The following is a 27096-nucleotide window of genomic DNA, read 5'->3' as shown; positions in this document are numbered from 1 at the left end:
ATAACATAATTAAGTCAATTCAAAAATTACGTTTTTTTTGTTTATTTTCGATTTTTCCATGCTTTAATATTGTCGGAGGTATTTTTAACCAACACCATCGAAAAGAGCATCGTTAAAAACATAGAAACACTGGTTATCGAATATTTTTTCGTCGCACTCATTACGTGACAAGGGTTTAAATGGAAATGTGTTCACTGAGCATTTATGGGTTAATGTGACGTGGTATGTACCATATGAATATCGTTTTTCATTACTTTTAAGACAATTACGGCAAATATTAACAATTTAAGAAAAAAACTTTCCAAAAAAAAATTTCGCAGACCTGTGTAATTAAAACGCCGATTTGAAAAAATAAAAATTTCGAGGTGCAACTTTCGCTTTAGATAGCTTCTGCATGGAAAGGAAAATGTTCGTACCTGTTCTTTGTCCTCTTGTGTTTTTGGATAAAGAGTAAAACTAACATATATTTCTCCTAAATTAGTTGTTGGACGGGATGGATCTTGAAGGGGAAGGCTAAGGTCGGCTGTTTTTCCTATATCTAATTGTGTAAATTCTACTGTTGCTGATCCCATAAAATCGTCCTAAAACGTCATAAAGGACCGTGTAATACGTTTCTTTTAGATTTTGTAAAAAATGCATGTAAATGTACCTGCAACCCCCAGTCATAATCGAAAACCTTTATTTGGAGCGGGACAAAAGGATCTTCAACGGGGATCGTAAACGTTTCATCCCACAATGGGTTCAGATCCCGGTAAACAGTCTTCGATTTGTAAACTAATCTACCACCTAATTTAAATTTAACGTATGGGTCACTCGTTCCTGAAATTGAAATAACAGATAATTCGTTGTACAATCAACAGACAGTTATAGAGCTGGAGCTGCAACGTAAAGAAGTAAAATTAGGAAGGGAGCCAGACAGGGATGCACACTTTCACCGCTACTTTTTAACCTATACATGCAAGATGCGATCAACATCATTAAAGGCAGTACAAATGTAGGGATAGATATAAGTGGGCAAAAGATAAGTATACTTAGATTTGCAGATGATATAGCAGTATTAGCATCTAGCAAGGAGGACTTAGAGATAGCTTTAAATAAAATGGAAGAGCGGTATTGACAAGACAGTATTGTATGAAAATAAATAAAAGTAAATCAAAAATACTGGTATGCAACGGAAGAAAAAGTAGGGAAGGAGCGAATATAAATGTAGAAGAGGTGGCCGATTTTAGGTATCTAGGAAGTCAGATAAGTCAATGCGGAAGGAGTAGTAGGGATATAAAGCGGAGGATAGCGCAGGGTCGAGTCGCTTTCAATAAAAAGAAATTATACTCTCGAACAGTTGATTTAGAAATTCGTAATAGATTGTTAAAGGTGTATATTTGGAGAGCGGCACTGTACGGGTGCGAAATATGGACAGTGGGCGTGACGGAAAAGAAAAGGTTACAAGCGTTCGAAATGTGGTGTTACGGGCAAATGATGAGAATAGCGTGGATAGAGAAGGTTAGAAATGAAGAGGTATCAGAAAGAATAGGAGAACAGAGAACTCTACTGAAGTCAATAAGAAATAGGTTGGTAGGACACCTATTGTCAGGTATTCGCTATGTGCACGTTGACGCCAGCGCCTGAACTGTCGGTTTTAGAAACTTTACAGTGAATAAATCCAATTACTTAAGACATTATACACGCTCAAAAAAAATAATTATTTAATACAATTTATTAAGTTTTATCCTGCAAACTATGCCACCATGTCAGAAAGCACTTTTTTCGTGTTCTGTAATTCATTGTTCAAATACAACGCGTAATTCAAGTTTCGAATTTTATTGTTTTCCAATCGCAAATTCACTGTTTCCACACAAATTACCGAGGCGACTAAATTCGTTAGGTGCAGTCCGAAGGCAACAGTATGTATAAGAATTTCGTTATTTTGTGAATATATATTATTAAAGAAGTAAACAATATATAACAGTATATACTATAATATCCGGAAATATAATAAAACAAATATAATTTTTAAATATACATAGTTCTCTATTGAGCTATAAAAAATTAGACATTGATAAAATGAATAAATTTTCGTATGAATGTTAGACTAATTAGAAATTAGATTGACGAATAATTTTCTAATCTTATATTATCATAACCTTATTTACATTTAATTAGAATTAACTTGCCTTTAATTCTACTTTATAAGGTGATAAAGTAACTGAAGTTTGCCTGATAACACTGCACCTAATCAAAATGGTCACAACCATCTAATTCTTCAATTCTCATGACATGAAGAACGGCCAAAGCTTTATCTTTCAGAATTGTTTGAGGATTAAATTTAATAGAATAAGTTATCTTCAAAAAACCTAGTTCGAATAATTTTATTCATTATTATTATTATTATATAACCACTCCTCCTTGACTAGTTTAAATATTATGATATTTTTCCAACAAAACTATTTTATTTTAAATGTATTCAATTTAGCTTAAACGTATTTTTCTCACTGAGAAGTTTGAAAATTGGCCACAGACAGCGCCACAGTCACTTTTGCACATAGCGAATAAAGGTCTAGTCAGAGACATATTAGAGGCAGAAACAAGAGTTAAGAGGAGTAGAGGTAGACCTAGATTAGTAGTTAAGGATGTGGGTTGTTCTAGTTTTGGAGAAATGCTAAGATTAGCTCAGGATAGGAAAGAGTGGAGGTGTGTGTCCAATCAGTCTTAGGACTGACGGCCTTATGATGATGAATTAGTTGAAAGAAGTTGTCCGTTAAAGTCAACAAACGTCTAGTTGCGCAATATAGATAGTTGACCAGGGAAGGGGTGGTTAGATGAATTGCAGATAAAATAAATTTAATTTGTAAAGTTTTAATCGTTTACTACGAGAATAATATCTAAATTAAACGTTAACGTTTCTCCTGAAGTTTTCGAATTTATCTGCGTTCGGGGTCGGCTAGAATAAGGGTCCTATTTACGAAAACAAAAGTTGGGGGTGGATAAAATTTAAATAGGGGTCCACGAGAAATAAAGACGCATTGATGAATTTATATGTTGGCGGGTTTGACATTAAAAGAAAACATGTTGACAAAGAAATGTGTAATTTCTACATTCGCTCAACTTTTTGCCTTACCGGTACATTGATTGCTCGCTGTGCTAGGACTTAGAGCCTACATACATATGTACATGGAGTGCTGATGTACCCTTAGTACACGTCCGTTTGATAGGGAGCACTATTCGAAATCTCGGTTGGTGAAAGTTCCCTGTTTTGTAAAATAATTAATTTATCGGTATTTAAAGAGGGTATTAGGATATTTTTGAAATTTGATAAAGGACCTTTTTTTATTAAACTGATATTTTGAATTTGGTTATATGCAATAAATATTCGATTCTCATCTGTTATTTGAAAATTTGATGCGCTTGATGCACATTCATTGGTTGATATTTCGAATAGCGCTATCTATTATACGAACGTGTACTACTATGCTACTACGTTATTAGGATAGGCATTAGCACTCTATATATATATATATGCTCCAACCGCTAGGAGCATGCTATAAAAAGATAGCGGCGCTGTTATAAAAGCACGGCTTTAAGAAATGACTCGTAAGTTTTTGTGCATCTTTTTGTAGGAAAGTTTTATCGATTACTCTTTTATCTAATGAAGTCTTCCAAGGAGAAACCAATTTTCAGATGAAGGGTTGAAACTGATTTCATAATAAATTGAACTACATAAGCCTTCGTTCGACGTTCGGTTTTCATTATTCAACGGTGATTATTTTAGTAGAAGAAGACGTATCTCTGCGCCAAAATTAGTTTCCCAAAAATTATCGATAGTTTAATAGGGTAATAAATTTTATTGCTACAGGTCATTGCTAGATAGATTATTGTAATATTTTGATTAATTTTGGGAGTACAAAAACAAAATTTATGTCATCGTATTTCATAATAGGATAATTAGAAGTGCCCAACTGAATAGGAATTTATGCTAAAATTCGTTATCTCTTTTCTCTGGTCATCCTGATAACATTATGTACTGATACTCGACAGTGTGAACCGCAAAGAACGACAGTTGTTCACATTACTGATTTGTTCACGTTTGTAAATGTAGTAATTGACATTTATCAGAAGGGAGCTACAACTACGTAAAACATTAGTGAAATATCATTTTCTGCTAATGAAATTAGACATTTTTGTTTGTTTCTGACGATTTTTAATTGTTTGCATAATGGCTTTTCTCATAATCATTTTGTTCTGTATCGGGTTAGGTTAGGTTAACAAATAGGACAACCACTACTAACGAACTTTGTACCTATCCACATTAAATATACGTAACATCTCTTCAGTTGATGTGATTATGGAACTACCAAATTAATCGGGGATTTACAGCATTGGCGCAACAGCAATGGTGATGTTTGCCGTGAAATCACGAAATCTTGCCAATGAAACTCGATGTAAAACACTATATATACTGGCTTTATTTACAAATGAATTATTAACCAGGAAATAACGGATTACAACTACAGGCATAACGAAGAAAATGTGAATTAAAAACGCATGTTAACAAGAAGAAGGACAAAACGTAACTAACTCTAAATTAAGTGACAAAATCAAAAATTGTTCTGATGCCACTACCAATACCCGGCATGCAACAAAAAAATACGCGCTAGAAGTCAATAAGGGGAAAAACCCAATAAGGTATGACTCTGCTTCTAGCTGTGAAATTCTTGTAACCTGCATACAATTGAACAGCATCGATAATAAAGTTAACAAGGTGGTTGCCGTCGAAGACCTTGGCTGGACCTGACCATTGGGACCAAAACAGCCTATTATTGTTTGCAAAAGAACATTCAAAAGATCTTTGACTACTCTGTATGCATTTCAAATTTTGGAAATTTCCAATATGTACAATAAAATAAAATAGGTTGAATGAAAAAAATATTAAAATTAAACTGAAATAGGTGAAAGGTTGATTTTTGAGTCCAATGGTCATTCGTTTTTATAAACGCGGGTTTGCTTTGTTCACGGTAAACGGTGTTCTAGTACAATTAGTAAACGGTTTACATTATGCGGGGCTTCCGTTATGCTATGTTCACATTATCGATTATCTACTATGTCTACATGGTTCGTGAAACTGGTGTTTTTATTTTGTTTGTGTTTACGTATCTCTTAAAATTGTTACTTCAACCTTTTTAATAGCACAATTATCGAACAACCACCAATTACAAAATGTAAATCTACCCAGTAGAATCGATGAACTACTTAATTGATTAATAACATAAATTAAACTGATAATTTTTAATTTTTTGGTAACCATTAGATCAGATTGAAGAAGTAAAAAGAAATGTATTACTGAAGATTCGATAAGTGCTCCGCTTAGCACACTGAGATGTTACAAGGGAAAATACTCTAAGAAATCGCAGTCCATAAATTCAATTTCATTTTTTCCTAACTTGAAAATCTATTTTTCTTTTGTTTTCAATTTTGAAGATAATTTATTAATTGCAACGAATCGTTTATAAGGGAGGGTCTATGTTGTGACATAATATTTGCTATAAGCTGCAAAAAACATGACGAATGGGGGGATGGAGGAGTCCAAAAAGGTGAAATGTTGAGTGACGTATTTTATGAACCCTGAGTAATATCATTTTCTTTCAAAAATTAAAGTTGAATTTTCTCATTCTCTACCAGTTATGACCTATTATTCTCTAAATCTTTAAATATCCTACCAAAGTCAGACATTCTGAATGTAAAATAGCCACGAAAATTGCAGTGCAGCACCTAGATTACTTCTTTTTAGTGAAGATCAGCAAGAAAATCAAGTCGTTATTTCTTGAGAATTGTCCTTTCTTAATAGTATTGTAAATAGTGTCCGACCGAAAGTTCGGTTTCGGTTTCGGTCAAGTTTCGGCAAAAAAACGAGTTTCGGTTTAGTTTTGGTTTCGGCGGCAAACCTGCCGAAACTACGACCGAAACCGAAACTGCGTTCGGGAGTTCTCGCGCTCTGTTCGGTCATGTTCGGCGCGTTAAATTCCATCCAAGCGAAGTAGATTAGTAGACATTTCGCATCTTCAAAAGAAAAATGAGTCTAGTCTACTATACTTACTCAAATAAACATCTCACCTATTTTAAGTATTTTTAAGACGCAATTAAAGTATTTCCTTAAATGAGGGGTTGTTATGTTGATTTTGATTTGATTATCAATAAGTGAAAATGTCAAAGACTGCAGAGCTATGTGATTTAACGATAAAAAAATAAAACTAACTGATTATAATAACGTTTTCTTTTTTTTCTCTCAAAACATGATCCTTATAAGGAAGTTTCGGTTTCGGTTTCGGTTTCGGCCGAAACTAAGACCGTTGCCGAAATTCGGTTTCGGTTTCGGTCGTAAAAATCAGTTTCGGTCGGACACTAATTGTAAAGAGTGTAAAAATTACAAATAAAACTTTGTTGTGAGCTAAAAATTACTTTAGTAACAGTACTTGTATTTAAGGTTCACAATAAATCTTTTTAAATTCTTGGGATAAACTCTTTCAATTCCGGGACATAAGGAACAGAGAATTAAATTGCGAAACAATCTCCGATGTAGGGGTAATTTGGAGAAGTGCAGTACCTTATCCTTTTTTCTGTTCGTTTATTGATTTCAGTACAAAATAACACCTACATAACACTAAACTTGAAGTGACTTTATATAAAATAGAAGCTGTATTTTCAGCAGAGCATGAAATAAGAATATGGAACGTTCTTTTGCAAATTTAATTCCAATCTGATCGACACATTTTTGATTTGGTTGAAATTTTATTTACCTACGTCTTCTATACCGAAAAAAAAAAGAGATACGCGTTGTAGGAATTTTTGTTTTTTAATATTTTGGGAAATAGAAGTGAACGAAAATTTGAGAATTTGGTGATTTTTGGCTTGAAGTCTCATTTTCAAAAATTCATAACTCCAGTTCTACTTTAAGCTAGAAACTTCGTTTTGTTTTTCATTTTAAAGATAAAAAGAACGAATTTTAATAAAAAAAATGTTTTAATAAACATTATTAACAAATTAAACTAATATGATAATTAAAATGTTTAAATCGGTTTTAAACAATTGTCTCCACCTCGTAGCGAGTATTTAATATAACCATAGGGTTTTACATCAAATTTTCTATCAAAAACGTAATGGAGAAATTATTATTACTAACGGAAAAAAATAATTTATTCAGCGCGGCACGTTACATTGACGCCCGGAATCAATTGCACGCTCTATTTCCGTGCCTCAGATGGAAAAAGAGGTAGAGACAAAGGGGGTCGCTTTTAATAAAGAGAAATCACTTCTGTGTTAGCGAACGGTTAATTTAGAAATTCGAAGATTTCTAAAAGTACATTTTTTAAGCACGGTTCGGTGCGGGTGCGAAACGTAACGATGGGCGTGGCGGAAAAAAGGTTAGAAGTGTTTGATATGTAGCGTCATAGGAGGATGATGAGATAGGATGATAGCACACTTTTTGAGACACAAAGGGTTAGTTGGGGACGTTCTAGGTTACTTTTCGCAAATGGTTAAGGACGTCTGATGTTTTAGTTTTTCGGAGGCGGAATTATCCGACAAAATATTATTAATTAAAAAATAATTTCCCAGAATCAATGCCATCAAAAGAAAATGGAAAGACATACATTGGTTAAAGGTTCCTTTTTCTACAAGATCTTATAAAAAGACGAATCTTGGAGTAAATTTTAAAATATGTAATGTGCATTAAAAGAAATGTACAAGATTTAAATAATTCTTACCTGTTTTATCCATAGCTATTAAACCTTGACCTCTTCTTAAATGAACTCGCAACTGAAAGAAGGAATGTTGCCTTAGCGTTTGCTCCCTTCTTCTCTTAACTTCATCGGGGGAAGACAACTTCAACATTCGTAAAGTTAATTTACTTTAGGTAATTAAAGTGGACAGGTTTATATGTTATGTGTATAATCTCTATTTTTTGTCTATTACACAGTTATTGTTAATACTCATGCTTTATTCCATAGAACAGTAAAGGTTATCAATAATATCAATACTTGATTTTTTATTATTTCTGAGACAAGATTTGATTTTTGAAATCTTGAATTTGATTCTTGAAAATGTCCTAATAAAGACGAAACTAGTCGAACAAACAATAAATACTGCTTTATTTCTAACGTTAAAGTGAAGTATTGAAAAGTTACAGAAATAATAATAAATAAATAAAGTATCAATTATCTCTATCAATTATATTAATATCAATACTGGTAGACAGTAGTGGTGGAACAGATTGAATATGTATAGAATTAATTACATATTTTGCTAAGTAAACACTTTATGGGAAAAAATTAAATCCGTCACATTAAAATTAAAATAAAATTAGAATGTCTGTCAATGTCCAAGGTTTCAAATTAATGAATAATACACAGGTTTTGATTTCTGGATCAGAAAACAAGTATTGCATAGGTATCTATGTAGGGCCAGATATTTTGTATTTGATGTTATTAATTTCAATCTTGTAACTCGATAGCTATATCTAATTACTTCTGAGAGAGATGGTTTTGACAGACAGACAGACCTTCAACAAAGTGATCCTTTAAGAGTTCAATTTTTAAATTCTGGAACTATTCTTGTTATAATAATATTAAAATGAAATAGATAGGTGTTGGTAAGATGATAAAGGTACGTAAAAGTAATTTCACGGAGCAATCTATTGGTAAATTAAAATCATATAAACATACTCTTATACAGATTGTAACAGAAATAAGTGCCGAGATTGCATGATGTGATAGAACACAAAACATGAAAATTAAGTAAATGTTTGATATCTAAATGTTCATGGTTTTTAAGAAAAACATAGTTGAAAAGTAATTTCACTGCCGGTCCTGGTAGAGATATACGGCCCGCAACGCTGCATTTAATCAGCTGGTAATTACCAGTACCAGTGTAGTATTTATTTTGTATTTTTCTCATATATTATTTATTTGTTAGATTAGATTAATTGTGATTCAGGGCGCTAACTGCCAACTTCTCATCATCATAATGTAGTCAGTCTTAAGACTGGTTGAACCTCTACTCTTTTCTATCCTGAGCTAATTTTCGCATTTCCCTAAAACTAGAACAACCCACATCCTTAACTATTTGTGAACAGTAATCTAATCTAGGTTTACCTCTACCCCTCCTAACTCCCGTTTCTGTATTTAATATGTCTCTGACTAGGCCTTCATGCCTGAGAAGGTCTCCTACTAACCTATCTCCCCTATTTCTTATCCGCGGTATTCTTATCATTCGCCTCTAATACCACATTTCGAACGCTTCTAACGTTTTCTTTTCCGCCGCGCCCACTGTCCATGTTTTGCGCCCGTACAGCGCCGCGTTCCAAACATACACCTTTAACAACCATTTTCGAATTTATTAATTAACCGTTCACCAGCATAGACGTGACTTTTTATTGAATGCGACACGATCCTTAGCTATCTTTCCCTTGCATACCAGTATTTTTGTTTTGCTTTTATTTATTTTCACACAGTACTTTTCTGTCAATACCGTTTCCATTTTATTTAAAGCTATCTCTAACTCCTACTTGCTCGATGCTAATACTGCTATCTAAGAATACTAATCTTTTGCCCCTGTATATTTAACCCTACAGTTGTACTGTCTTTAATGATGTTGATAGCATCTTCGATGTACAGATTAAAAAGTAGCGGTGACAGTGTGACTTCCTTCCTAATATTTACTTCTCTACGTTGCACACCTAGTTCTATAACTGCCTGTTGCTCTTTATACAAACTAAGTATCACTCTTATATCTTTGGAACTCATCCCTATATTTTTAAGTATATTTATCAGCCTGTCCCATTTAACACTGTTCTAAATCTAAATCTACAAATCCTATATACGCACTGTTTCCTTTTTCTATCGTTTTTTCTATTGTTACCCGTAGAGCTAGAATTTCCTTCCGCGTTCCTCTATTTCTAAGCCAACTTCTAGTAGGTGTTTATTCTTTTGATGTTTAAACCTTGTGTAATTCAATAAGTTAATTCAGCAATTCAACCTCAATTATTACTGTGTCGGTCAGTCACCGTAGAACAGTTATTGTTACAATAATGTGACATGATACGTATTTACGTGTTTGAATCATATCTCTGCTGTAGGAACGATATCCTCAATATCTAAGAAGACAATCCCCTAAAATAGTACATGCGGAACAGCAGAGAATGTTGACTCCTCTAAGTATGGCAATTTTTAAAGAAACAGTTGCTGCATCCTTATTACCTGCAGCGAGCACAAGTCTTTCTTGTCTTGCAACTGATTTTCAGCCCGAGTCGATTTGTGTCGGTGGTTCCTAAAGAATGGTATTGCACAGCCTATTTTTTCCATCTTAGGTTGTTGTTTATAGATAAATTTGCCTTACGCGGGGCGTAATTTTGAATTATCATAGTAATCAATACTTATTGGTGCGAAATAAATTTAGCTTAATAAAGTTAGAATTATCAAGATGATGAACATTTACCGACTAACGTAATATACATTCTTTCTTTATTTTTTTTCTTTTGTGTTCTTACATTTGAATAGAGCTGCCTGTAATGTCTTTATTTAATTTATTTTGTCTCTTCATAGTAGTATTAAATTGTTTAAGTTGTTTGTTTATCTTTGACGTTCGATAATCAGTAATGTTTACTTCTCCGTCCATGTAGCTTTTAATCTTTAATGCACTACGCTATCTTGGATATTTATGTTGCCAAGTCACGCACAGGACCGGCTTTAGATTGTAAATTATTGCAATTTTCTTAAAAAACCACGCTGCTGAAGTTACCGTAAGACTGTTTATTACATTCAGTTTACACTCTCTAAAGCTAGGAACTTATTTCTGTCACATTCCACATAAAAACCGACTTCAAGGCTGCCTCTACGTAACGTATTAGATACAAAACTAAACTAAAAATTAACAACCGGAAATTATTCCCTATTTTTCTACCCTTACAGTCGAATTGAGAATTCTATTTCTTTGTGGAAGTCAGTTGAAAAAGGAAACTATCGATATTTTGACTGCAAGTTAATTTTAGCTATTTTGGTTCGAATAGTTACAATTGACAACGCGACTATTGATTAGGAAACTGTCAACGACACTTGATTGAAGGGCTGGGAAATTGTTAATGGCATCATATAATGACATTGATTAATACATCAGAAATTTGGATATTAACCAATTCACTTGATGATGTAAAGGTCAACACACTCCCCTTGAAACTGACCTGTTCGGGTTCGATTATCCTTGTGTCATTTTTTCGCTATAAAATAACATATTCTTTTAAGTTAGGCCAGGTTATGTTTAGATAGGCTATGTTTTTCATTTTTACTCAAGGTTCATGTTCACTAAGCGCTTTTCCACATTGTACAACAACATGATGGCCTAATCATCATCATCATAAGGTCATCAGTCTTTCGACTGGTTGGACACGTACCTCCACTCTTTCCTATCCTGAGCTAAACTTCGCATTTCCCTAAAACTAGAACAGCCCACATCCCTAACTATCTGCGAAGAGTAATCTAATCTAGGTCTACCTCTACCCCTCCTAACTCCTGTTCCTGCCTCTAATATGTCTCTGACCAGACCTTCATGCCTGAGAAGGTGTCCCACCAACCTATCTCGCCTATTTTTTATTGACTTCCATAGAGTCCTCTGTTCTCCTATTCTTTCCAATACCTCTTCATTTCTAACCTTTTCTACCCACGATATCCTCATCATCCGCCTGTAACACCACATTTCGAACGCTTCTAACCTTTTCTTTTCCGCCGCTCCCACTGTCCATGTTTCGCACCCATACAACGCCGTGCTCCAAACATACACCTTTAACAACCTTTTTCGAATTTCTAAATTAACCGTTCGCGAGCATAGAAGAGCATGGCCTAATGCGTGTTGTAAATCATCGTGGTTAAGTAATGCGTGCACATTAAGTTTACGAAATTTAGTAAAGAATTTGATTATTGACCTCACCTCTGCAGACAATGAAAATATTTCTGCGTTATTGTGCGAACCATTTCAATTTTGTTAACTTTCAATACTGTACAAGTAAATCAGGAATGTATTAAACACATAAAGTAAACAGCTGTTACGAAACACACACACGTTGATTGCACAATGCAAGTTTTAATTAGTTTATAAAAATGGGTAGCGTCTAATTTTGTACCTTTTACTTTATTTATCTGAAGCATTATCTTGCAAGCAAAAGATACAGAATATGAATACGAATTGCAGCAAAATACTTTTACTTGTTCCTTCTACTTGAAAGTAACTGCTTTATTTTTAAAAATGGAACTTTAGTTTAATTAATTGTATCTGGACAGAGACTCAAACGTTGTAGTACATATGTTTTTGTAGTGCTCGCCGTTATTAGTTTTATTCTATTTGAGGTTAACAATAATTAAGGTAATTCCTTTTATATTCTAGAAAACTGTTGCCATTATCCTATTCACCGGAAAAATTGTTTTGCTTTCTTTTGGGTTGGTTCACCTGGTTCCTGGCACCTGTTGTTCAGACTGTCGTTTATTTTTAGAAGTGTAGTAGTGGATCGAACACTCATCAAACCTTCTGAATTGATGCAAAAATTTGTTGGAATTCCGCTTGTATATCGTCAAATTTTCAACTTTTGTGATTTTATATACACTACTGGCCTACAAATGTAGGGATAGATATTTAGGGTCAAAAGATCAGTATGTTTAGATTTGCAGATGATATAGCAGTATGAGAATCTAGCAAGGAGGATTTGACAAAACAATATTGTATGAAAATAAATAAAAGTAAAACAAAAATACTGGTATGCAAGGAAAGAAAAAGTAGGGAAAGAGCTAATATAAAGGAGACGAAAGATTAAAAGAAGTGACTGATTTTAAGTATCTAGGAAGTTAGATAAGTCAGGACGAAAGGATTAGTAGTGATATAAAGCATAGGATTGCGTAGGGTCGAGTCGCCTTCAATAAAAAGAAGTCACTTCTATGCTCGCGAACAGTTAATTTAGAAATTCGAGAAAGCTTGTTAAAGGTGTATGTTTGGAGCGCAGCGCTGTATGGGTGCGAAACATGGACGGTGGGCGCAGCGGAAAATAAAAGTTTAGAAGCGTTCGAAATGCTGTGTTATCAGAGAAGAAGGTTAGAAATGAAGAGGTATTAGAAAGAGTAGGAGAACAGAGGATTCTATGTCAATAAGAAATAGGCGAGATAGGTTGGTGGGACACTTTCTCAGGCATCTTTGACTAAACCCTGAGACATAGTAGAAGCAGAAACGGGTGTTAGGAGGGGTAGAGGTAGAACTAAATTAGATTACTGCTAGTTTTAGGGAATGCGAAGATTAACTCAGGAATGGAGGGAGTGGAGGTGCGTGTGCAACCAGTCTTAGGACTGACGACCTTATTTTGAACTGGCAAATTGATAACTGAGCAAAAGAATATTCAAATTCTATTACATGCATTAGCATATGGCATCATATTTTGAAAAATATGACGTGGTATAGGAAAATTCGTGCAAATACATTCGGCCATCTTTTCTAATAAATAATAAAGTAATGTAAATCCAATAAATTTAAATTAAAGTTTTGAGGGGTGCTATGATTTTTTTCAAAATATTTTGAGAGTTCGATTACCTTAGGGCAGTTTTCAGAAATGCAGATGATATTTTCAGAAAACGAATTTAAAAATTCTTATTTTCTACGTTCACCAAATTATGCATTTTCGCTCATGCGACATAAAATCAAAAAATTCAGATTAAAAAATATGTAATTTCTATGTTCGATAAACTATTTTCCTTATCTGCAGATTTCGGAAAATGTTTGTGCTTCGTGAACAGTATTTCTACAATCTTCTTTCATCTAGAAATCGCAGTTGCATAATTCATTATGGCAGAGAAGAGATTTTTCGCGTTGAATACATGTCCAGTTGCACAAACAGAATTAACCCTTTCAAAATGACCGCTCACTTTCAATTTAGTAATTCTTATGCAATTTAAAGGCAACTTCTTGGTTGTAATAGAGATGTGACTTTTTTGTAGTATTTTACCGTATCTTGATGGTGTGAAACGTATTAATTTTATAATGCATTGATTTATCGTGTACACGAGATTGCAGCGCTTTAAATCACACTATGAATTATCACGACTTCGTAGCTACAATGTGGAAACGATTAAATGGTGCGCTGCTTTGAATTAGTAAATGTCATTATGCCCTGAATAATTTTCCGGCATTTTAATCAAGAGCCGTTAACGATTTTCAGCAGAGTAAATGTAGTCAAAAAAGAAGCATTGTTTCGGAATAATTTGTAACTTAATTTCGGTTCGAATTTGGTAGTTTCCAATTCTTTAGGACTTTTAAAAAAAAAACAAAATATTAACATAAATTTCACATTTTTGTTTATCACTTTAAAAACGCCACACTAGTCACCATGTATGCATGTGTAATTCTTAATAAAATTATTAGTTGACGTAAACTTAATTCATTATTCAAAACTCTCGCAGTTTTCCAAAAAACGTGTTTTTACCGATTTTTGCGTTTCTTCTCCTTAATTGTTATTGCATTCGAGAAAAATAAAAATACAACTAAGAAATATTTTTTAAGAATAGTACCTTAACTAACACCTTTATGTATTTTAATAAAAATAAATGTTTTTTTTAACTTATTACGTTTTTAACAGTGTTAAATTTTCAATTTTTTTCTTCTAAAACGTAAAGTTCAACTTGTTCGCAAAAAATTAAAATAAATCATTGGGGCTTTAGTACCCACACCTCTTCACCTTCAAACTGATAACTAATGAAGTGCCGATATCACGATATTAAGCTTTGATAACGATTAAAATTTGGTGTCAACAGCGGAATACGTTTGTTTTCGGAAAAATAAAGTAAAAAGTCTAAAGGTCTGAATTTCCTAAAATATAATTATTTTTTAATTTTTTTGCCTAAATACATATTTTAGATGTTCTCTTTAAATATGCTATCCAAATATTATTTTTTATTTTTAATAAATTATTTATTTTGCAATGATTTTTTTTAAATAATCGTTAATCCATGTAATGGTCGGCTTTCAAACTATATATGTAATAGTTAAAGTTTCTTTCATCTCCAATTGGTTTCAAATCATTTGCTTTTTGCAATCAAAAGTTATAGCCATTTACGTACAACGCGCGCTCTCACAAACCTGTATTTCAGCGTCAGTAGCCGATCGATGCAGTGACATTTGACTTCAGTTAATAAATTTGTACCTACTCACTCCAATTTAATACCCAAAATACATATCATATATGTTTCTTTCATAAAATTTCCCGTTCATTCGAATGACACTATCAGTTTCACGTAGCAATAAAACTTAAAAAGTTATTCGCATCTTAAATTGTTAAATAAAAATAGGACGTGGACACTTTTTTCCGGTAGACTTTTCACTCCGTTATTCTAGCATTCATATGCGAAGAATGTTGTTCACCAAAGTCTACCTGGTTACAAATTTTTCCGAAGTGAAAATCTTCGTTTACTCCACTATTTCGAGCGCCTGTAAAGTAATTACAAGTACATACATACTTTTATTATTATACTAATAGAATCTTTTCATGTTCTTATCGTCTACGCCATCAGATATAATTTTTGTATTATTATTTTCGTAGGACTTGACGATGATATTCGATTGTCTTTTTACTATCGACTCTTTTAATAATCAGCTTTTCGACTACATTTTAGGGTACTTAATTAACTTATCACAACCGATGCGCCCGCTTTGAGTTACGGTAGGTAAAAAAAATAGTTTTCCTCATAAAAATTTAACTGATACGTTTTAAATCATTCTTAATAATAAGCTTTAATTGTGTTATCTTTCGTAATTCGACAAAAGCAATTACAATTATTATTGATCAAATTCTAGTTGAATAATAAAGAAGCCCATGGGGGTACATAAAGAAGAAACCCCATTCTGGAAAGATTTCTTAAGAAATATTTGTTTATTATTTTGCATTGGGTAAATTAATCACACTTTTATTTGCTGTTGTACTAATAGTGAAAGTCTTCGATTTCAATATTTAAGTAGGTCTGTTCAAAAAGTATCGCGAATTTTAAATTTTCGTTGGTTGCTTAACCTCCGCGACGACCCAAATTTGCTCCAGAAATTCATAACTGGTGACGAGAATCGTGGGTTTATGGTTATGACGTCGAAACCAAACCTCAATCATCCCAATGAAAGCTGCCGCACAAGCCAAGACCGAAAAAAGCGCGCCAAGTTAGGTCAAATATGAAGGTTATGCTTACAGTTTTCTTCGATTGCAGAGGCGTGATGCATCATGAGTTTTTGCCACAGGGTAGAACGGTTAGTAAGGAATATTATTTGAAAGTTATGCGCAATGCAATCCGCCAGAAACGCCCGAATTTGTCGAAGAACAAAAATTGGCTTTTGCACAATTATAACGCCCCTGCTCACACATCATTACTTGTGCGCGAATTTTTCACCAAAAACAACACAGTTCCGGAAACTGAAGAGGCCCATGAAAGGACGACGCTAAGCTGCGATTGAAGAGATAAAAAGGAGGATCTGAAGTAGATCACAAAAAATGGTTTTTAGAAGTGTTTCGAGAATTCAAAAAAAAAACGTTGGCACAAGTGTATAAATATCTGGTTGGGGTTACTACGAAGGGGACAAAATAGATACTAATGAATAAATAAATAATTTTTGAAAAAACACTAGATTCGCAATACTTTTTGAATAGACCTTGTATGTAAGGAAAGCTATTAGTAAATAAGCTCATGCATTTTCAATTAATGCTAATAGTAAACGCTACTTTTCTCCTCAAGGGCACTTTTTCACTGCAATTCCGACCAATTTAAATGAAAGATCTTACATAATTGTAAAAATAGCAAGGGCGGCAAATTTAGGCTTCGCTCGGAGTGGTATTAATTCCCGCTACGCCACTGTAATTAGAGTTAAAGCGTCTATTGTTTATCTAATTAGAGGGCCTGTAACGAGCTCTACTTTTCAAAATTGCTGTCATCCAATAACGACGATTTCTGTCTTTTTAAGATTCCGAAAAATGGTACCCTTACCCTTTTGTCGCACAAAATAATAAATCCCTCGCACGCTGTCTGTAACTCAACATTCATTTTTTGAAAACCTTCTAAATAAGCAGTCACAACGTGATTAAAATACGTTGAGGAACACTGACAAATAAAATATGTTGCAGAGGTTAATATGACATGCGCTATGCCGAACATTTGTTCCAGAACGTTAGCAAATGTTTTACGTATCAGTTTGTTGTATTGGTCTAAACGCGACTTTAGAGTGGTTTTTCTTCCTATTTGTCGTTGGCTTTGCTTATTTGTTTTAAACAAAAAAAATATTGAAACTGCAAGTTAATTTTAATTCTACTACTATGTTACAAGAACGATTAGTAACATTTATTGTGTTTTAACTTACTTGTACATGCCAAATCAAATAGTTCGCGTTACTCATTTCAAATGATTTCTAAAACTGTGATACTTCTTCAAGTCTTGCCTGGAAATAAGCAACTGCAATTGCTTATTTCATGGGGACCTGGAAGTGGTTTGTTTTCCTTTCTAATTTTAAACTTTAAACCATTTTTATAAACCGAATCCAATAACAATTTCGGGATCACGATATTATTGCTTTAATTCTTGGTATTTACCGCCGATCATAATAGCGAGTACTGAAACTATTTTTAACTTGTCATACAAACATGAATTCGTACATGTAAGTTTGTGATTTTAATGTACATTGTGTACTCTAGGACGCGCTTTTACACGGTTTCGAACTTTGCTTGATCATTAAACATGCATTTTATGCTTTGCATTTAAGAGTAACTATGTAGGTTTTACCCGCCTTCGTTGACGTTATAAATACTCGTCAAAGATCTTTGACATCTACATAAAACTAATTTTTCTATCCCTCGGGAATAGTACTTCTTTTCTGGATAGAAAGTTCCCTATGCCCTTTTCTGTAGCTCTGACAATGTACGAGGCCTGTTCAAAAAGTATCGCGAATTTTGAATTTCCGTAGGGTTACGTATATTCGATTTTTTTGTGTAGGTATGTTGGTATTCATGTCTCTCCTTCGGCCATGTTGAATGTTCAGATAATTTCGACAACTGCTTTGCTCGCAAGTGTTTTGGCTAGTCTTCGATTTTTGCCTGTTCCAAAAAATGGATCAAAGAATTTGTATCAAATTTAGGGTGAAAAACAAAATTATGTGCGCGAACGCATTCCGAATGTTCACTGTGGCATATGGTGAAGCTACCTTGGACCGAAACAACGTTGATTGCTGGTACAGAATGTTCTTAGAGGGTCAAGAAGTTGTGAACGACGAACAGCGTGTCGGATGCCCGAGCACGTCAATAACAGATGAAAACATTCATATAGTGAAGAAAATAGTATTGGCTAATCGTCGAATTACCGTTAGAAAAGTTGCTGAGGACCTAAACATATCGATTAGCTCCTGCCATTCGATTTTTATTAATGATTTGGGTATGAGACAGATCGCCGCGAAATTCGTACCAAAATTGCTCAATTTCTCAACCAAAAACACCATCGCATTAACATTGCTAAGGAGCTATTGGACTCTGTCCGCGACGAGCCTGCTCCAGGGGGTCATAACTAGTGAAGAATTATAGATTTATGGTTATGATGTAGAAGCCAAAGCTCAATCATGCCAATGGAAGCTGCCGCATGAGCCAGGACCGAAAAAACCCGTGTAAAGTTAGGTCGAGTGTGAGGTTTTGCTTACAGTTTTCTTCGATTGCAGGAGCATGGTGTTTGTGCTACAGGGCAGAACAGTCAATAAGGCAGTGATTCCGAACCTGGGGGTAATTACCCCCGCGGAAGTAAATCAATTATTCTGCGGGGTAACAAAGAACCTAATAATTAAGACCTAATCTGATAAAATACGTAGCTAGATAGTAAAAATATAAAATTGTAAATATGTCGATGTTTATACAACTGTATGCACAATTGTTAAATGTGAATATTTTCCGATATGGATAATCGTCAGTCCAGTTCTTGGATATTAAGACGATTTACTGCGGATGATAATACTATTAAAGACGAAGACCTGAGGCTCAAAGTGGAATATCTTGGACTACGCCAGAATACTACTTGCAGAGTAGAATTTCAAAATTATGATCTTAGCACATTTTGACGAAAAGCTGGTGCCGAATATCCTGCTCTAGCTAGCAGAGCTTTAAAAATTCTAATACCCTTTGCCAGCACCTATAGATGTGAGAGTGGTTTTTCAACTTTGGTTACACTGAAAACAAAGACCAGAATCCTACTAAATGTGGAATATGACTTAGAATGCGCCTTAAGCAAAATTAAAGCTAACAAAAAAAAACTGAAAAATGCAAAATAATACCAACCATCACACTAACTATGTTTACTTAATTTATTGTTTAGGTATTTAAAAAGGTAAGACTGATGTGTAATTTGTGATTGTTAAAGATATTTGCATTTACTTGTGTTGTTTGTATTGATAACATTTTAAGGTCGGGGTAAAATCAGTTTTCCTAATAGGTTACAGGGGTAACAATATTAAAAAGGTTAGGAACCACTGCAATAGGAAATGTTACCTGCATTTTGCGCTCAAAAATTCGCCAAAAATTTTACTTTGAAGGGGACAAAATAGATACTCATGAATAAATAAATATTTGAAAAAACACAAAATTCGCGAACAGACCTCGTAAGTATAAAATTTTATGATGATCGGTTGAACAGTTACGGCGTGAAATAGTAATAAACGTGTCAAAAATCATCGCCGTCCGCATAAAACTAATTTTTCTATCTCTTGGGATGAGTTATGTCGTGAAATCGTAATAAACGAACAAACAAATTCAAAATTCGAATTTGTAATATTAGTTATGATACAGAAGTAAGAAGGTATTGAAATAATCTAATTTTGTTTTTAATTTCGTATTTTTTGAGACGTTATCAAATATTCCTGGGGTTGGTACCTAATTTACTTCCACTTTCTGGTAATTTCTACAAGTGGAAAATACCAAATAAATATTTGAGTAAAATCTAATTATAATCTTCACAAGAATTTTATCAATTTATTTGAATCAAGATCGAACCCAAAATTAGTTTCAATCTTGCTTTTTGCTCATTATTAGGAAAAATCCTAGTTATGTATGCATAAGTAAATAAATTATGTAATTTAAATAGATTTGCAATTAATAAAATCAATATAATTGATTAACCAAGGTAATTATTGATTAAAAAAGTCGGTTGTCTGTAAAGTCGGTTTACTGACGATAGTTGAACGTGACAACGTCATAAGAAAATACTGATGGAATGGTTTCATTTTTCAAAAGAAAATTTTAATTTTATTTGTTTGATAGATATTTTGTATGGATATAGAGAAGGAGGTAAATGGAAATGTATTATTGTATAGCAGCTGTCCACGCGGACGCATCGCTCACTCAAGTAGGAGAGAGACAGATGTCGAACGCTGCCGAACGCGGAGGCCGATTGTGCCTCTTTGTCGCTCGTTCCGCGCTCTCGCTTGCACTTCAAGCCTTAAATGGAACGCCTCAGAGCGAGGTAACGCCGCATGAGTCATGTTTTTTCGTGCGTGCAGCCGGCTCCATCGAATTATAAGACGTTGTCACGTCAAAAGATTTCAGCGTCGATAAAGTTAAAATGTAAATATTTATTATTTTCATGTTGAAATGCAAATTGAATCAGCACTTACCGGTAGAAGATCGAGTCCTGTAACTAGTCCTGGAGTAGGAGGTCGGGCTCTCGGAGAACCGCTTGCAGAACTATGAGGTGTATCGGCATCGTTTATACGACTAAGTGGCGAATCTGATAAATTAAGAATAGTACATGGTAAAAAACGAAACGCCAATAAAAATAATATGTATGCTACCTCGTAGTCCTCTCAGCCTATGTCCTGGACTTTGCTTATTGGGACTACTGTGATCGCTACTCCCGTCGCCTGTGTAGTCAGTTCCAGCGGAGTCCTGTCTTGACGGAGACTTTTGTCGTCTTTCTTTACTTCTACTTCTAGACCACTTATTCTGTAAATGATAGTATTTATTGGTTTTACATTTTAAATGTTGTAATATATTTAACTTTTGAGATTCAAAGACTACGAAATTAAATTTTGAGAATTTGTAGGGTTTTAAGTACATTAAAGTGAATTAATTTTTACTATTAGAGATAACCTCAAATTAAAAAGGAAAAATTAATGCTGCTGTAACGCTCTCGCCGGGAATCGAACCCGGATCCTTGGATTTACGCACCATTGCTTTACCACCAAGCTACGAGAAATGATAGCAGTTACACCAACAATTTTGTCTAACTACGTACGTCACAGAATTGTCGAACTAATGAATAATCATTATTAACAATTTTAGAGGAATTTGATAGGGTTTTCAGTGTATTAAAGTGAATTAAGTTTTACCACGACAGATAACCTCAAGTTGATACCCCTCGAAGCTTAGTGGTAGAGTAAAAGTGCATAAAGCCAAGGAGCCGGGTTCGATTCCCGGCGAGGGCGTGACAGTGGCAACAATTTTTCCTCATTAAATTGAGGTTATTTGTAAAGATAAAAATTAATTCAAAAATTAAATTTTTATTTTTAACTTTTAAGAGCTGCTTTTAGCTAAGTGAAATCTTGCAAACGTGCCATAATAAAAAAATTTAGTAACAAGTTTTTCACACTTATTTATATGTTTCATGCAACAAGTAAGGAAAAACCAGAAAATTAAAACTAAAATGAAGGCAAAATTATACACACTTAGTAACCAAAGAATAATTTAAGAACAAAGGCTTTCACGGCCGGAATGCATAGTCGAATGAAGATTCGGGCTATAGGGCCGTGGCCTAATAATTGTTTTCCTGTTTTCCATGGTATTAAAGATTGATTATGGCCATATAAACTGTAAGTATGTATCGTAAAAAGCAGTAGTATTAATAGAACGATATATACGTATGTAGTGAAGTAAAAAAAAACATTTCTGTTATGTTATCATGTTACTATATCATACCGTCCACTAACGCGTAAAGGGACAAGTTAATTGTAATAACGATAATAAATCGGGATTGCTTTTGTCAGTCGATGACAAACTGAAGTTCAAATTTAGTTTGCATATCCTTACCTTTAACTGCGAGAAGAAGGAATGCGTTCGTTGATAGACCGAGAAAGCGGAAGTTCTATTGGAAGCAGCGGATTGAGGTCGTAGATCTGGTGGTTCATCTCTTGGACTGCTTAGTTCTGATGCGGATTTAGAAAGGAAATGCCTAGAGCTTAAGGGAGAGACGGGCTTTTCGGGAAGGTCACATGTTTCCAGAGCCTTTTCTGTAAGAGATAAATTACAATATTATCCTCTGATTTTTGTAAAAATATTGATTCATTTTTTATTAAGAATGACTGGAAATCACTACAAGAATCATGTTATTATTTAATGTTGAAAATTTTCTAATATAACTGTGATCAGTTGAGGTTTTTACACAGAGAACACCAAACTAATGTTATATTCTTTCCGTATTTTTTTGGTTTTTGACTTATCTAGTTCTTATTGATTACTATGAATCTATGCAAATTAGAAATCAATTACATGTGAGTTAATTAACGAAATTTACAAGATAAGGATACATAATTAAGTTAGGTACATGCGAGGTCTGTTTAAAAAGTGTCACGAATTTCGTCTTTTTTCAAAAATTACTTATTTATTAATGAATATGTCCCCTTCAATATCATCCCCACCAGATATTATACACTTGTGTCAACGTTTTTTCCAATCTCTGAAGCACTTCAAAAAATCATTTTTTGAGATCTTGTTCAGCGCCTCTTTCGATGCCGTCTTTATTTCCTAAATCGTAGTGTAGCGTCGTCCTTTTATGGGCCTCTTCAGTTTCGGAAACAAGAAAAACTCACAGGGGGGGGGCAGATCTGGGAAAAACGGTGTGGCATTAGTAGTGTGTTGTTTTTGGCGCATAAGCAACGATGTGTTAAGAGAGGCGTTATCATGGTGTAAAAGTCAATTTTTGTCCTTCCATAAAACTGGGTGTTTCTGGCGGATTGCTTTGCGCAAATTGCTCATAACTTGTATAATACTAGTAGAATGACGATTCGGGCTATAGGACCGTGGTCTAAGTGAACTGTTGTGTCCAGACGTTTCGTCAGCTACTGCGGCTGACATCCTCAGTGGTAATGCTGCGTTGACAACGTGAACGTAGATTATATCTCGAAGTCTCAACAGCGACTAGGTTGCGACCCAGTTGTCAACGCAGCACTACCACTGAGGATGTCAGCCGCAGTAATTGACGAAACGTCTGGACAGAATAGTTCACTTAGACTACGGCCCTATAGCCCGAATATTTATTCTACTATGGATTCCGGTCGTGAAAGCCTTTGTTCTTACATTGCATAATATTCTTTATTGACCGTTCTACCCTGTGTCAAGAACTCATGATGCACCACGCCCCTACAATCGAAGAAAACCGAGCAAAACTTTCACATTCGACCTAACTTTGGTCTTGGTTCATGCGACAGCTGCCATTGGGACGATTGAGCTTTGCTTTCCACGTTATAACCATAAAACCATGATTCGTCACCAGTTACCCTCTGGAGCAACAGTTCCTTATCAATATTAATGCGGCACAGTTTTTGGTCGAAATTAAGAAATTTTGGTACGAATTTCGTGGCGACCCGTCTCATGCCCAAATCATTAGTAAAAATCGAATAGCAAGAGCTAATCGATATGTTTAGGTCCTCAGCAACTTCTCCAACGGTGATATGACGATTGGCCAATAGTATTTTCTTCACTTCATCAATGTTTTTGTCTGTTGTTGACGTTATGGGGTGTCCGGCAGGCTCTCGTCGTTCACATCTTCTCGGTCCTTTGAGAACATTTTGTACCACCGATGAACGTTGCTTCGGTCCAAGGTAGCTTCACCTTATGCCACAGTGAACATTCGGAATGCGTCCGCGCACTTAATTTTGTTTTTCACACAAAATTTTATACAGATTTTTTGATCCATTTTTTGGACTAGGCGAGTTAAAACACGTGCAAGCAAAGTGGCAGTCAAAAATTAACTGAACATTCAACATGGCTGAACTTGTCGGTATAACTAACCCGCGGGGAATTCCAAATTTGCGATACTTTTTGAACATACCTCGTATAAGCACTAATGTCTCATCATGTTTTACTCCGAACCATGTTTTGTCTAGGTCTCCCCTACTTGTTTTTAAATGAAGGACAATGAACAGTATTATTAAAAGAACGACACTCAGGAATGCCTAAAAGCTTAAACATATTATGGTTCAGAACCCAAGTCAATATGCCTTTATTCAGCTAAGAAGGAGCGGTTATTAGAGGAAATATTTTTCCATGAAAATTTTATAGAAACATGTTTACAAGGAAAACTACTTAATATGCACACCATGCTTCGCACTATTAGTGCTAGTGGTGCGAAAACAAGACTAAAATATGAAATACGTGCAGGCATGAAAAGAGAATTCGTGGAGTGTGAATATGAAATGAAATTTGAAAAGACACATATGATGGATACATGAATGTTATATTTCGTAATGGAAAAGAAGTGTGCATCTTTCGAAAAAATCTTTTTTGGTATAGTGTTGGATCCCATTATCAAGCTTTTTGAAAGCTACCTGCGAGGGTGTATTGGAAACCAACCAACAAAAAGTTACTCTTTTATAACGTTACACTAGAGGAAAACGTCTTTCATTTCTTTGAATTATAGTGGCGGTATTAGTAGGGTTGTAGTTATATGTATAGGGTTGAACGTTCAAATATTAATAAAATTTCCTGAAGAAATCGGCTTATACAAGATATTAGCAATGGTGGTTAAGTAGGAAGTTTATCGTCTTACTTTTGTTTAATCTTGTCAGGATGTTTACAAATCAGTTACATTGAGGTTTACTTTTACTGTAATCGCAAGCACGAACTTATGTACCTACCCTATTTCTCAGTAATTCTGCTAAAGCTTTAATACTCATTTTGTACTGAAATTCTGTAAGACTTATATATAATTAAAACGTATTTAAGGAATTTCACGATTTTTATTAAAAGAATTTACCAATATTGTTTTATTGCCATATTATTGTGGCTTCTTCAGAGGTTACAATTTTTTTTATTGTAGTTTTAAGTGTATAATACGCAATTTCGTCAAGTAAAAGAATATTTAACTAAAGAAAATATTTGATTACTTTACACAGGCATATCTAATATTCTAGTACCTAGAGGAAATTATAATTAATATCAACCTTTACATGGAGAAAACCAAATTTTTAAGGCAAAGCAAAAATTACAATTTTCGATAGGTTAGGTAATAATATCAATTTTGACATGCTGTTTTAAAAATTATTTCAAGTTTCTTAATTGTTACAATTTAATTTGTAATATCAACTAAAATATCTAGTAAATTCATTTCTGCTTTATTATTTTCGCTTACCTACGAAGCAACGGGCTAGTGAGATAAATTGTAAATATCGCTTTAATATTATGGTAATTTTCCTTTTTCATTTTCTCCGTAAAGGACTGAATTTGACGTAGAAATAGTAGACTTTATTAGGTAACTTGTAATAATTTCAATTTTGACATGTTTCTTTAAAAACTATTTCAAGTTTCCTAATTATTACAATTAAATTTGTAATGTCAACTAAAATACCTAGTGAATTTAATTTTACTGGAATTTTATTTCTACAAATTTTAAGTAAAGGGTTAGTGGGATAAATTGTTTTAATATTTAGGTCAATTTTCCTTTTTCATTTTCTCCGTGAAAGAAGCGAGGTGATGTACAAAAGAATCATAAAATTCGAATTTTAGTAGTGGATGAAGCGTCTCGACATATGTACCTATATCGATCATTTCGATCACGACCATATTAGCCCGAATCCTAATTGTAGTATGGATCATGCCCATAAAAACCTAGGCTATTTAATGTATAATATAGGTAATTAGTGCTTATTGTTAATTTTAGGGTTACGTAACGTGGCTGTATTTTGCCTTGTCCACAAGTCGAAAACAATAAAGAAAAGATGCTATATTTGGTCTAATCGTGGTTAATAGAAAGAAAAACCTGTTGCATATTACTTTGCTTAGTGAATTAAAGGTATATGCACGCGATTGGCATAACTATTTCACAATGAAATACTTATTTAAACCTGACAAAGAAATAAAGGAAAACAATTCTCACGGAAAAGGGTCCCAAGAAAAAATGGCCCTCGAAAAAATTCACCATTGGAAGAAAATTCCCGGAAAATTATTTCCATTTACAAATTGCTAATTGTATCAATACTTCAAGGAGATTACAGCTGACGCCTTTACTTGTTTGGAATGAATAACTACTTAGGCAGTACGAAAAACAATAAAGGCCTTTCCAAAAAAGAATTCAAATCAGGTGCATACAACCTTAATTGTGATACAAGTATGCAACTAATCTTATAAAGGTTATTGTAATTTTTAGGAGATTTGCTGCTGAGGGAATATTTTTTCTTGGAGAACTTTTTCCGGGCTTTTTTTTTTTCAATGGGAGTCGGTACGTAACTACGTTCCGTTTTGCTTGCACAAACGTTGGTTGTCCAAGCTTACGTGACTCAATTTCAATCCATCATTAAGCGGCTTGTACAGTTGAAATGCTTGTGCAGTTGAAATGTTAGCGCAGTATTAATCTACACACGCTAAAGCCTGCTCGCACAAAAAGATTACTCATGCATGCTTGTTATGAAAGGTTTGAATTTTAGAAAAAAATCATAGGATAGGGATCTTTGGACCTACGGGGTCTTTATTTTCATTCAAATAGAAAGTTTGATTGCACTAAGGCAACACGGAAAAAACGAAATTTTTATGACAATGCAAAAATTGTAAATAACTGAATTTGCCGTAGAAATAGTAGAATTTATTAGGTAATTTGTAATAATCTCAATTTTGATATGTTCTTTTAAAAATTATTTCAAGTTTCTTAATTATTACAATTAAATTTGTAATATCAACTAAAATACCTAGTAAATTTATTTCTGCTGGGATTTTAATTTTACAAATTCGGGTCCAAATTGTAATTTTTATTATTTTCGCTTACGAAGCAAAGGGATAGTGGGATAAATTGTAAATATCGCTTTAATATTTAAGTAAAT

The 27096-nt window shown here is 34.0% G+C and overlaps 1 protein-coding gene across 1 annotated transcript in view; it reads right to left on the bottom strand.

Annotated features, from left to right (window-relative positions):
- Window positions 1-27096, bottom strand: part of LOC108734408 (multiple C2 and transmembrane domain-containing protein) — a 75563-nt gene that overhangs the window by 28599 nt on the left and 19868 nt on the right. The window contains exons 2-7 of the mRNA XM_018465966.1: window positions 22097-22296; window positions 20863-21013; window positions 20686-20798; window positions 7755-7872; window positions 650-819; window positions 417-581 (exon numbers count right to left, since the gene is read on the bottom strand). Coding sequence (XP_018321468.1) covers window positions 417-581; window positions 650-819; window positions 7755-7872; window positions 20686-20798; window positions 20863-21013; window positions 22097-22296 — 917 coding nt within the window. The remainder of the gene's footprint in view (window positions 1-416; window positions 582-649; window positions 820-7754; window positions 7873-20685; window positions 20799-20862; window positions 21014-22096; window positions 22297-27096) is intronic.

The sequence above is a fragment of the Agrilus planipennis genome, unplaced genomic scaffold, assembly GCF_000699045.2.
Source record: "Agrilus planipennis isolate EAB-ADULT unplaced genomic scaffold, Apla_2.0 scaffold96, whole genome shotgun sequence".
NCBI classification, from domain to species: Eukaryota; Metazoa; Arthropoda; class Insecta; order Coleoptera; family Buprestidae; genus Agrilus; species Agrilus planipennis.
Note: the sequence above shows the minus strand (reverse complement) of the source record. Positions and strands in the feature narration are given on the sequence as shown.